Below are 12,854 nucleotides of genomic sequence, written 5' to 3'. Positions count from 1 at the left end.
GAAGCCCAAGTAGGTGCAGGGTGCAGAGCAGCCAGCTAGGCCGTCTCTGCCCGCTCCAGCCAGCTTCCTCTGATGGCCACCACGCTCTGCAGGCTGCCGTCCGTGCAAAGCCCACATGTGTTAAATCAACACTAGGGTTTTATCGACTGGAAAAGGGAAGCTGAGAAAGTCTCCCGAGGGATGGCGCTTGGCCCGGAGCCCCAGGCTGCGCGGCCTCCTGGCTGTCAGTGTCAAGGTCCCAGGACACCAGAGAGCTGCCACCCGGAGTCACGCTCTCGGTCCCAGGGACACCAGTGGGACACAGCGCCAACACCACGCAGAGAGAAGGTGGACTCATCAGGGGAGCACTTCAGTCTTTTTGGAAACACAGACCAGGTCTGGCCTTCCTCAGGTGGCGACACCCCACAATGCTTTGGGCCACAGAATCTGGGTGGTCCTGTCCATCAAAGTGCCCCCACTAGCCAATCACGTGCCCCCTCCCCGGAATGCGGACCTAGAAGGCAGACAGAGAGGACACGAGGGCGGATGCCCCCTCCCCAGAGCCCCAGCTTCACTCCCGGGCTGCCCACGGCCTCCCGACGCTGTCTGACTTTGTGGAAGTTGGCCAGCCTGGGTTTCTGTCACTGACGACCCAAGCCCACATGGCCAAGGGTGCTGTGTGGCCTGGAGGCCTGGCAGCTCCGTGTGGCCACACACCGGGGACTGGGCCATGAGAATTCTATCCCCTGTATCTTAAAGGGATGCTCTGGGCTTTCTCTCTTGCCCCTTCCTGGGGGCTCAACCAGGCAGCTGGCAGGGCCAAACTCCACCACGAGCAGGCAGCAACCCTCTAGCAGGTGGTACTCAGAGGGCCACCTGAGTGCCAGAGCCAGTCTGGAGAGACTGGAGGCTCCCCTCTTCTGCTTCGTGCAGGAGAGAGGCCTCTCATGCCGATCCCAGAACTTGGGCTCTTCTCCTGTGTCGGCTTAGGCTGCTTCATACTCTACACTGCATAGATCGAAAAGCAAAGAAAAAGGGGCCGGCGCTGTGGCATAGCAGATAAAGCTGCCACCTGCAACGCAGGCATTCCATATCGGCACCAGTTCAAGTCCTGGCTGCTCCATTTCCAGTCCAGCACCCTACTAATGGCCTGGGAAAGCAGAAGATGGCCCAAGTGCTTGGGCCCCTGCACCAACATAGGAAACTAGGATGAAGCTCCTGGCTTCTGGCTTCAGCCTGGCCCAGCCCTGGCCATTGCACCCATCTGGGGAGTGAAGCAGCATCTGGGAGACACCTCTCTCTCTCTCTCTCTCTCTCTCTCTCTCTTTCTGTAACTCTGACTTTCCAATACAATAAGTAAACCTATTTTATTAAAACAAAGGCAAAAGACAGAACACAAAACTGTTCAGTAAGGACTGGAGGGACCGCACAGAGCTCTCCTTCCAGGCTCACGGAAGCAGAATCATTGTTTCTGGCCCGGGAGCTCACCTTCTTCTCATCCCCGCCCTGCAGGAGGTTCAGGGCACTCCTGCGCTCACCGTCGGGCTGCCTCAGAGCGCTGCCGTGGGGCTGGGGCGGGCCGGCTGGTGGGGAGATGCTGCGGCCCTGGGGGTCCACCCAGGTGTAGATGTGGTTGGTGATGCAGCCCCCGGGGATGCGCCCCGCTGAGTACACCGACAGCACCAGCTTCTTGGAGCCCTTCAGCGCCTAGAGAGACAGGGACACAGGGGTTAGAAGGCAGCCAGGTGGCGTAAGGGACCCCCACCCCACCTGGCCCCGTCTTCTTGACAGGCAATAGTCTGCACGGATGTCACAGCTGGTGTTGGAGGGATGAAGTGTGTCCCATGGGACTCATGGCGAGGAGACCCTGAAGCTGTGTCTCGTTCCCTTTGGCCTTTGCCCACTGTACCTATCCTTGTACTCAAATGCTTTGCACCCTTTCTTTTTTATGATTTTATTTATTTTTTATTTATTTGAAAGGCAGAGTGACACAGAAAGACGGAGACACACACACATGCAGAGAGACAGAGACAGAGAGAAAAAGGGTCTTCCACCTGCTGGTTCACTCCCCCAACGGCCTGGACGGTCAGGGCTGGGACAGGCTGCAGCCAGGAGCCAGCAAGTCCATCGGGGTCTCCCATGTGTGTGGCAGGGGTCCGAGCATGTAGGCCATCTTCCATTGCCTTCTCAGGCACATTAGCAGGGGGCTGGGTCAGAAGTGGAGCAGCTGGGACAGGAAAAGGTGCTCCCATAGGGGATCAGGCATTGCAGGCGGTGGCTTAACCACCTGTACCACAGCTACACCAGTCCACTCTGCACTCTTTCAATGGGAAAAGCTTAGCCAAGAATACAAGTACAACTGGCTCTCTGTAGCCATGGGTTCAACCAATGGGGCACCAAAAATATCTTCTAAGAAAACTGTATCTGGTTTGGTACAGGGGTTAAGATACCGCTTGAGATGCCTACATCCCATATCAGAGTCCTGGCTCTATTTCTGAACCAGCTACCTAATGTGCACCCTGGGAGGGAGCAGGTGATGGCTCAAGTGCTTAGGTCCCTGCCACCCATGTGGGAGACCCAGGTTGAGCTCCAGGCTCCTGGCCCAGTCCCAGCTGCTGCAGTTGGGGAGTGAATCAGTGCATGCAAACTTTCTGTCTCTTTCTCTGCCTTTCAAATAAAATAAATAAAATCTAAAACCAAAACTGCATCTGTACCGAACACGTACAGGCTTTTTTCGTGTCACGATCTCCTACGAAACAGTCTAACAACTATTTACATAGCATTAGGTGTTATAAATAACTTAGAGAAGACTTAAAGTACAAGTACACTGGAGAATGTGCAGAGGTTATGAGCAAATTATGTCCTCTTATATAAGGCACTTAAGCATCCAAGGAGTTTGGTATCCATGGGGCATCCTGGAACCAATCTCCCTTGGAGACAACTAGGGACGACGGCACATGCTGAGCCCTGTGAGCTTCCGTAGTGGGTCGCCGAACCAGGCGGTGGTGGTAGGGACTCCAGGGAAACATCAGACAAGAGGGACAAGCCAGCAAAAGCACTGGTAATAGCCACAGCCTCCCGTTTGCAAAGGGGCTGGTGGGCCAGACACCCTGCTCTGCACCTGCCCTGCCGTATCTCATGGAATCCATACGGGATCCAAGCCTGCAGGTGGGAACCTCACCACTCAGATGAAGAAATGGAGGAAAATCACCTGCCGACACAGCTATTCAGGGGTTCCTCCCATAGCCGCCTGTACAGGAAACAGCCGGGGAACGGAACAAGCACACAGACCGGGAAGCCCAAACGCCACGTCACGGGGTGGAAGCTAAGATGGGCCACACCGCCAGGCTCCTGTGGCTGAGACAGGGCAGTTCACCCAGGGAGCCTGTCACTCAGCACCTGGACCAGCAGCAGACATCCCCCGTGCCAGTGTCTCCCCGACTTCTATACGTTGAAGTCCTGCCCACAACATGGTGGTGACGTGAGGATGGAGCCTCAGAGAGGCAATGAGAGGAAGTCACAGTGGGATCCACAGCTTTGTGAGAAGAGGGACCGCAGCTTGCCCTCAGTCCTCCATGGGAGGACACAAAGAGACAACCACAGCCACACCAGGCTGGCACCCTGCTCTCAGGCGTGCAGTCCCCAGAAGCAGGTGGAAATACATTGCTATGGCTCAGCACCCCCGGTCTACGGCGTTTGACTGTGGCAGCCCCAGCCGGCTAACACACCCCATGATGGGGCTGGCTGTGTGCATAAGAGATGGCATCCATGCGTGGTGAAATTTTATGCTGCTGTTAAAATCCTATCGACCACGCATTTGTAATGCTATGGAACTGTGAGATATTGTGATGGTCAGTCGGGCCCAAAGGCTGCTACCCAATCAGGTTTTACCGTGTGATCTCAGTGATGTTAAGGGGAAAATCACACAGAAAAGAACAAAACAGACAGGCACTGTGCTAACATACATGCAGCGCTGCTCTCTGGCCGGCAGGATGCTGAGTGATGAGATTTTGTTCTTCCTGTCTCTCAATATTTTCCAAATGTTTCACACTGAGGGTATGTGGCTCTCAACATCAAAAGAAAATAGTACTCTTAAGAAGGAGGAGGTTGGGCTGGCGCTGTGGTGTAGCGGGTAAAGCTGCCACCTGCAATGCCAGCATCCCACATGGATGCTGGTTTGAGTCCCGGCTGCTCCACTTCAGATCCAGCTCTCTGCTAATGGCCTGGGAAAGCAGTGGAAGATGGCCAACGTGCTTGGGTCCCTGTGCCCACATAGGAGACCCAGGAGAAGCTCCTGGCTCCTGGGTTTGGCCTGGCCCAGCCCTGGCTGCTGCAGCCATCTGGGGGAGTGAACCAGCAGATGAAAGATCTCTGTCTCTCTCTGTGTCTTTCACTGTTAACCCTTTCAAATAAATAAATAAATCTTAAAAGAATAAAAGAAGGCGAGGGGGACACTCAGCCTCGGTGGCCCCGTGCCTGCCCCACCCCGCCACACTCCAGGTCTGCAGATGGGATGACTGGGGCCTGGATTCGTGGATGCATGGGAGCCCTGGCCAGGCAGGGAGCACAGGAGAGGGGACGCTCCTACACTTGGTCCTCTCCCAGAGGAGGAAGACGCCAGGGCCAGCCTCCCCTCACGGCTAACTGGCAGTCCCAGTGCAGGGCTAATGAGAGGATGGCGGCTCTCCAAAACTCTGCTCATGAAGATTTCTGAGATGAGGAGCAGGGAGAGATTTAGTGTTCTTCTAGCATCCCCCGGAGCGCCCTGCCGGAACAGTCAGGACAATCAGACGTCTGTGAAGTTGCAGGCGCGGGGCCGGCCAGAAGTAGAAAGTGGGGCCCAGGAGGCAGACGGCGTCAGCTGGAGCCTAGGCCACCGCGTCCCCTCAAGCCTCTCCAGTCTCCCCATCCCTCCTCCTGCCCACTGCTTCCCCTCCCTCAGTGCAGAGCTCGCTGTCCCACCTGGCCTGCCTCCTCTGCTCGCTCCCAGATACACTGTGAGAGGAAGCTCTGCCTGCATTGACCAAGGGCCGACAGAGGCCCTACTGTGTGCCAGGCCTAGAGGGGACACAGCGGGCATATCTCGTGTCTCTTGCAGCCCAATGAGGGACAAGGCATCTCCAGGTGTACAGTAGTTCCTTGCGCTACTTGCATCTGGAAAAAATACGACCTCATCCAGAGCACACAGTAGGTCCCTGAGAGATCTGTGTCCCGTGAGAGATGAGGCATTGCCCAGCACATAGTAGGTCCTAAGAAAAGACGGGCCTGATTGGATAGGAAAATAAACCTGCCCCCAGAGGAAGCCCCGACCTCCACACAGACACCGCGCTGTGGCTGCTTCTGGTCGGCTAGAGTTGAGGGCAGAAGAATTTCAGGGGAGGGAACACACGCGGGTCGTGGCATCAGGCACAGCAACCCTCAGGTTGCACCTCTGCCTCTGCTTAGCTCAGAGTCCTGGGCCTACAACCGGCTCCAAACAGGACTAGCAGGTGAGAGACAGGAGGACAACAGCCCCTCCCTGGGCAGCGTGGATTAAACGCGGCACTGCACGTGACATCCTGAGCCTCTGCACACAGTAGGAGCGCAGCAAATGACAGAGCCCGCCCAACCCTCTCTGCTCCACAGGGTCTCCATGGAGAAGGAAAACCAGGCCACAGCAAAGCACTGTCCAAAGAGTTAAACGGAGAGCGAGGCCGAGACTGGAAAACAATGCACGGAGCGTCATTCGTATTCTTTATCGCCGGCAACAGTAGATCCTCCTGGCCAGTTCTATAAATAGGCAAGCGGCAACCTTGAGCAGGGAGAGGAGGTGAACGCCTTTGATGAGAACACCACAGCGAGCTGGTGCGCAGAGGGCTGGGGAGGTGGCCAGTGTGCCACGGAAGGGGGCGTGGGTACGGTAGGCACAGCCCAGGCCATGCGGGGAGGACGGCGACGCCCCTATTCCATCTGACAGCCACTCAGGCTTAGCCCGTTCGGGACCCTTGGATGCTGACTGCTCTTCGGAGACAGGCGCGCCTTGCGCAGGGTCCAGGGGAGCGGGACTATCATCATCCTTGGCTGCTTGCCTTATTTTTCTGGCAAAACCCAAGAAAAACACGACTCCTGAGACAGCACTTTCAGGACCTAAGCAGCCCTGGGAACAGGGTCCCACAGGAAGGGGGGCTCCAGACCCTGCTCTTCGGCTGAACTGAAATGTCTGCGCATCAGGCGGGGACAAGGACAGGGATAGGGAGGGCAGAGGGCCTCAGAGTGGGCTTCTCCCGTCTTACAGCTGCCTTCTCTCCAGGTTTGCACAAAAGCAGAACAATTCTAAAAACACCACCACTTGCTTATTTTTAAGCACATCATTAAACACTGGAGTCAGCTCCTACGGGGAGCTGCCCAATGCCTTCGGCACGTGACAGCCGCTCCACCCGCCCTCCAGCTCACTCACCCCCAAGGCTCCAGCCCCCAGGGGGCAGTCCTTGCTCACATCAGGTGCACAAAGCCATTCATTTTGCTTCTTTCCCCAGAGCCTACACAGCAAGAAGCCTTAGGCTGCCCTTGGGCCAGGGACCCAGGGACAAACCTGGCTCACTGGGCACCCTGGGGCTCCCCCTTCCTGGCTGGACTTAGTCCTGGCTAAGGTCCTGGCCCCAGCTAAGCGTCTGGGTCTCTCTGGTTCAGGGCTGCAGTTAGAAGGAAAGGCAACACTGGCTGGCACAGTGGCCACAGGTCACGAGGGCAGAGCGACCCAGGCCTCCGGGATGTGCAGGGACAGACTCCGGGCGGGCCTGTAGGCTGGGGCTGGAACACCATCCTCCATGGCGAGTGTTGCTGTCAGGTCAGTGACCCAGTCCTTGAACTTGACCCAGACCCTGAAGGCTCTGAGGCTCCACAGCAGTTGGGAGGGGCCGAGAGGGTTTAAGAAAACACCAGAAGGGCAGATGGGTATCTCAGGTGTAGCATCATCCCTAGCAGGGAACTCTGATGACAAGAAGGCCAGGGAGTCACCCTCCAAAGGGACTGCAGTTGTGACCTTGCTCTCTGCAGACAAACCACACCCAACATCCACCTTAAAGCAACCTGCATGCTCTGTCTGTGTGTGTTGGTGTTAGAATCGAACCAGTGGTGTATGTTCGTGAGAACTTAGCTCGGCCTAAGTACAGCCGTGATGCCAGGGCCTAGTCCCCAGCTGCAAAGGGGGGAAGGAAAAAAATAAAAACCGATGCGCCCGCTTAGCAGACATGAGGGGCCCAGGTTCTTGTCTCGGCACAAGAAAGAACTCAGACGTGAGACAGCGAGGTGTGGTCGGCAAGGGAGCCAGGTGTGACGGAGCAGGGCAGCCATCGGAACAGGTGAGCGGATCTGAGCGCCTAGCGTGCATTGAGACTGAGGTTGCTAAGGCATCGGGGTCGCTCTCTCCTCCCTCTCCCTGGACCAAGGATTTGCTGAGTGCAAATGATGGAAAATTCCTCCCAACCTAGTGTTATCAGACTGGGGAGCCCCACCTGACTCGGGCAGAATGGTCCTCCTGGGGGAAGGCTGGGCCCAGAGCTACTGTGCTATGGACAGGCTTCTGTAGTATGAAATACCAGAGGCTGTTACTTTCCTGCTTAAAGCAACTTTTCAGGCCCTCACTCACACGTGGGGCCATTTCTAAGCTCCTAACAGTTTCAAGGATGGAACCACAGGGTAAGCTCCCCCTCCCCTAGCCTACCTCCCCTCCCCCGGCCCTGGCACTGCCCTGTGTGTTCAGATTGTGCCTCCTGGCTTCTGCATGATCGCGCTACAAGCAGCTCACCCTCTGAGAGTCCTGCCCGCTTCCGCCAGCTGGCCACTGCTCTCGAGGCCAGGAATCGACAGATGCCTCCTCCTTTTGCTTTTTCCTTCCTTCATGTTCCTGAGTCCATCCTTCGGTGGGTACGTGGTCTCCGGTGGGCTTGTTTCCCATGGCTGGTGACAGTCCCCCACACCCTCTCCTGTAATGGCAACCCTGCAGGGCCAGCCAGCCTGAACCAACTGTCTGATGCCAGCAGTCCCCCTACCCCACCCCGCCAGCCACCAACCCACTCTGTGCATCTGTTTTCTCTGCTACACAATGAAGACCAGAATCCCACCCTCCCTGCCGGTAGGGGAGCCCTGATAGCCTGTGCCTCCCACTCTGGGATTCAACGATCTATGGCTAAAATGAAAAAGGTGACATCCAGGGAGAGCCCACGGCAGGGAGGCTTACGAAACAGTCTGGGGAGGGCTCTGGTGGCGGGGACTCAGGGAGGTGCTGCCACGGCAGACACGGGCACCGACTTCGAGAGGCCGCCTGACTGTCAGAGCACTGTGCCGAGGGGCAGGTGCACAGGCAGTGTGCCGGCAAGGTCCCGACAAGGACGCGTCACAGTGACTCCGCCCGCCTACTTCAGGGTGCTGACCTTGAGAACAGTCACCAGACCTGGCTCAGTGACCTGGAAGGGACAAAAGGATCGTGCTCTTCCAGACTTCACCTTGCCGAGCTGGGACAAGGAGCCTGGCTTTGCTGCTGACTGGCTGTGTGACACTAGGCTGATCGTTTAACCTTTCTGTGTCTGTTTCTGCATTTGAAAAGCAACTGTTATAAGGATTACTAAAATAATCCGTGGGGCAGGGGCTGGTGCTGTGGCGTAGTGGGTAAAGCCGCAGCCTGCAGTGCCACCATCCCATATGGGTGCTGGTTCGAGTCCCAGCTGTTCCATTTCCAATCCAGCTCTCTGCTATGGCCAGAGAAAGCAGTAGAAGATGGCCCAGGTCCCTGCACCCACATGGGAGACCTGTAAGGAGCTCCTAGCTTCAGATTGGTGTAGCTCCAGCCATTGCAACCATCTGGGGAGTGAACCAGCGAATTGAAGATGGAAGACCTCTCTCTCTCTCTCTGCCTCTGCTTCCCTGTAACTCTACCTTTCAAATAAATAAAAAAAAAATTAAAAAAAATAAACTTAAAAAAAAAAAACCCAAGGGGCGGCCGTTAGGCACAGTGGCTTATATCACTGCTTAGGATGACGACCCCGCTTCCTATCCGGCTCCCTGCCGATGTGCACCCTGGGAGGCAGCAGAGGATGGCTCAAGTGCTTGGACCCCTGCCACCCACATGGACAACCCAGATGGAGTTCAGGGTTCCTGGCCCAGTCCTAGCTATTGTGGGCATTTGGGGAGCAAACAGCAGGTCTCTCTCTCTCTCTCTCTCTCTCTCTCTCTCTCTCAGAAATAAATTTGAAAGTAGACATAAACTAAGGTGCCCGGTACACAGCAGGTCCTGAACGCAAGCTCATCGCTTCCTGATTCTGCCAGCTCCTCCTCCCAGACACGAGCCAGGGACCTCCCCTGAACCTGTCCTCTACAGGGGCCCAACACATGAGCAGCTCCGGCCACTCCCCGCCTCCAGGCCCTCAGCCGTCCTCCTCTTAGGACCTGGACTTCCTTCCTCTAACCTTCAACATTCAGCTCCTCTCCCACCCCCTCCAGGAAGCCTTCCCAGATTGTGGCACACATCTATGCTTTTGCTGGTATCTACTCCACAGGCTTAGAGTCACACTCACACTCCTGTCGGTAAGGCTGCAAGACAAGCACCCTGAGGCACCCTGGGGGCTATTTCCTTCATAATCTCCCTGTTTCTTCACACCCAGTCTTTTTCCCATTCATTCACCCAATAAGATACCTAGTAAGTGTCACATATGCCTGGTGGTCTCCAGGATTCAGTTCTAATCAGGGCCCAGAGAGGGCAGTGCATAGGGCGGGTGTGTGGCCCAGCAGGGTCCCTGCCGGGGATTCCTGCATCGCATATCAGAGCACCAGGGTTCCAGAGCTTGGGTCCATGCCACTCACGTGGGAGACTCAGACTGAGTTCCCAGCTTCAAGCTTTGGGGTGTGACTCAGTGGATGGAAGATTCTCTCTCTGTGTCTCTCTTCGTCTTTCGAATAAAATGAAGAATAGGAGGAGGAGGAAGATGAGGAAGAACCACACTAACCCTCAGAGTCAGGCAGAGGGAGGTCCCTGTCCCTCTACTCCACGCTGATGTGCGCATAAGCCTGGCAGACACAGGTGGAGTTTGGAAAGGGAAGCAGAAGAAGGAGCAGTTGCGAGCCGCCGTGCTGGCGCCGGCCTGCAGATGCCCATCCCGGCTCTGCCACTTGCCCACGGCAGCCTTGGGCAAGGCCACTCATCCCTCCTCCTGAGCCCCAGCTTCCCCGGCATAACGAGGGCTCGCAAAGGGATCATCTCACAGCGTGGCTGTCACGAGGAGGAAATGCGGCAACACGGAAAGCACTCGGTCCCGGAACACGGTGGAGAGCTACAAGAGGGCTGGGGTTGCTCTTCCCGGAACCCAGACACCAGAGCAGGGCCCTCGAGCTCCCGTCCGTGGAAAGCACTGCCACATTCTGCCGTCTGGCCTTCCTCACTCGTCCTTGTATGTCGTAAACACGTGTGCGGACACGCACAACGCTGTCACCCTGTTTTTACAGAAACGGACGTACTCTGGGCCTCTCCTGCTCCAGCCTCCGCTTCCCAGCTGAAAATGTACTCCGGGGTCTTCCGGCGTCTGTTCAAGGATGTTAACTTCATCTCCTCCGGCGCTGAAGCCCACTGGCTGCCAAGGTTCCCCACCTTGGATTTCACTTCCCTATCAATTACCAGTTTTTTGCCAGCACAGACACATGCAATGGACATGCTTGCATATGCCAGCTTGACGCACACGTGCACCTCGCTCTCCTAGGGCAGTGCCTCTTTATCTCTGGGACACAGTTCTTTGGGAGGATGTGCAGGGGTGGAGGGGACAAGCCGCTCTCCCCTGCTGCAGTTCCTATAACCACCTGCAGGGGGCAGCACTATGCCACCTGGGCCTACAGAAGCCTTGAGTTCTGGGCCACTGGATGGGGCTGGGAGAGACCTCCACTGTGGTCTTCTCCCAAAGCAGGGCTCTCTCTGGTGCAGGGATCCACTCTCCTGCAAGCTTTCATCCACAAGCCCCATCTCCCAGTTTCATCTGGGGTTAGGCAAACCTTGCTTCCTAAAGTTTTGCAAAGGATCTCGAAACACAAAGGGTAACTGATGTCTTAGGGTGGAGACCTGCACTCCCAGAGCTTTCCAGTGGAAGATACACTTGCCGGAAGCCATTCCCATGCAGTGTTCCGCCCCTCCCTAGCTAGGAGCTTGTCTCTGTGGGCCTCAGCTCTCTCACCTGTTCAATGGGTTACTCGTGCCTGGCCCCACAGAGCTGCTGTGTGGGCCAAATGAGGACTGATGAGATAAGGGGCACACAACATCTGACACCGGGCAGCAGGTGCACCACAAACGGTGGCTAAGGTTAGCAGCAGCAGCCAAGCTGCAATGGCGACCAGGTGGTGAAGTGTCCTATGAGAGGCATAGAGGATAAGACGTGGGGCTTGCATGGAAACCTTGCACTCCCTCAACTTGAGGCCCCTCTCCCCTGCTCCTCACTGCCTCTCGCCTGCAGCTCAAGGGGCTCAGATAACACAAGGTCAACCTCCATCTAGGCCCCAGACAGACTCTTGAGCCCCTACTGGGTGCCAGGTCCAGCCACATGGGCCAGCAAGACCTCCCCACGCAGCCCTGGTTACAGGAAGGGAAGACATTGGCGATGTGGACTCTGCCCCAGTGGCATCTTTTAATGACACGGGAAAGTGAAGCCCTAATGAGCACCCTGTCCGCAGAACTCCTTCCACCTGCACCGTTTTTATCCGTGTCAAGTTCATCTGACAGCAGCCACTAATGTTTCCAAGCCTCCTCTCTCAGTCCCCAGCACAGGCACCTGCAGACCACCGCAGGATCCTTTAAGAATGCTAAGCAGGGGGCCTGCGTTTGGTGCAGCATTTAAGACACCACTCAGAGTGCCTGGGTTCATGGCTGGCCTCCCTTCCAATTCCAGCTTCCTGCCAATGCACACCCTAGGAGGCAGCAGGCCAAGTACTTGGGTCCCTGCCACCCACGTAGGAGACCTGGGTTGAGCTCTGGGCGCCTGGCTTGGGCCTGGCCGAACCCTGGCTATTGTGGGCATCTGGGGAGTGGATCAGCAGATGGAAGATCTCTCTCTTTCTGTGTGCGCCTTTCAAATTAAGGTAAAATAAACATTGGGAGTAAAAGTGGGCCCTGTCCCTCTCCTGCCCTAGGCTCTCCGCACTGCTTCTGATGGAAAATGCAAACCCTGAGCAGTGCACCTGAGGCCCGCACAGCCAGCCCCTGCCACCTGAGCTTTCCGTACGTATCAAGTGCTCCCAGCTCTGTTCCACTTCAAGCCTTCGCACGTGCTGCGCCCCGCCTCCGAAAGGACACCTCTCAACATCCTTATACAGTGATCACCTTATCTACGCCTCTCTCCATGGGTCAGGAAGCCAGGACACTCTTCTGCTGGGTCACAAATATATCAGTAAGTAGAAAACACCGTCGGGGGTGAGTGAGTCCCCAAATGCAAGGATGCCTCCCTCTCGGAATCAGCCACCTCTCTAGAAAAATATTAAAAAATACATTTTCTGTTTTTGCCTTGGTTGCTAGGAAGCTCAGAATTCAATTTAAGGATGAAATGCTGGGGCCAGTGTCATGGTGCAGTGGGTTTAGCCACACCTGGGGATGCCCACATCAGAGAGCTGGTTCAAGTCCCAGCTGCTCTCTCTCCCACTCTTCATCTTGCTTTTTAAATAAATAACTAAATATTTTTAAAATGATGAAATAGGGTCCCTATAAAAGGCAACACACACACACACACTCATCTCTGTCATTTTCAGAATGTGCTGTTCAGGTCATCTGATGATTTTTGACATCAGTAAGTGTATTAATTATAAACATATTAGCAAGTATGTAAATGAGCTATGCAGAGTTTACAGAGAGTGTGACGTGACACCGTAGA

At 55.8% G+C, this 12,854-nt stretch overlaps 1 protein-coding gene across 1 annotated transcript in view; it reads right to left on the bottom strand.

The window, feature by feature from the left end:
• The window catches only part of WHRN (whirlin), an 89,523-nt gene that overhangs the window by 61,175 nt on the left and 15,494 nt on the right, over positions 1-12,854 (bottom strand). Inside the window, 1 exon segment of the mRNA XM_062207702.1 lies at positions 1,468-1,686. Coding sequence (XP_062063686.1) covers positions 1,468-1,686 — 219 coding nt within the window.

The sequence above is a fragment of the Lepus europaeus genome, chromosome 12 (genome assembly GCF_033115175.1).
Source record: "Lepus europaeus isolate LE1 chromosome 12, mLepTim1.pri, whole genome shotgun sequence".
In the NCBI taxonomy this organism is placed as follows: Eukaryota; Metazoa; Chordata; class Mammalia; order Lagomorpha; family Leporidae; genus Lepus; species Lepus europaeus.
Note: the sequence above shows the minus strand (reverse complement) of the source record. Positions and strands in the feature narration are given on the sequence as shown.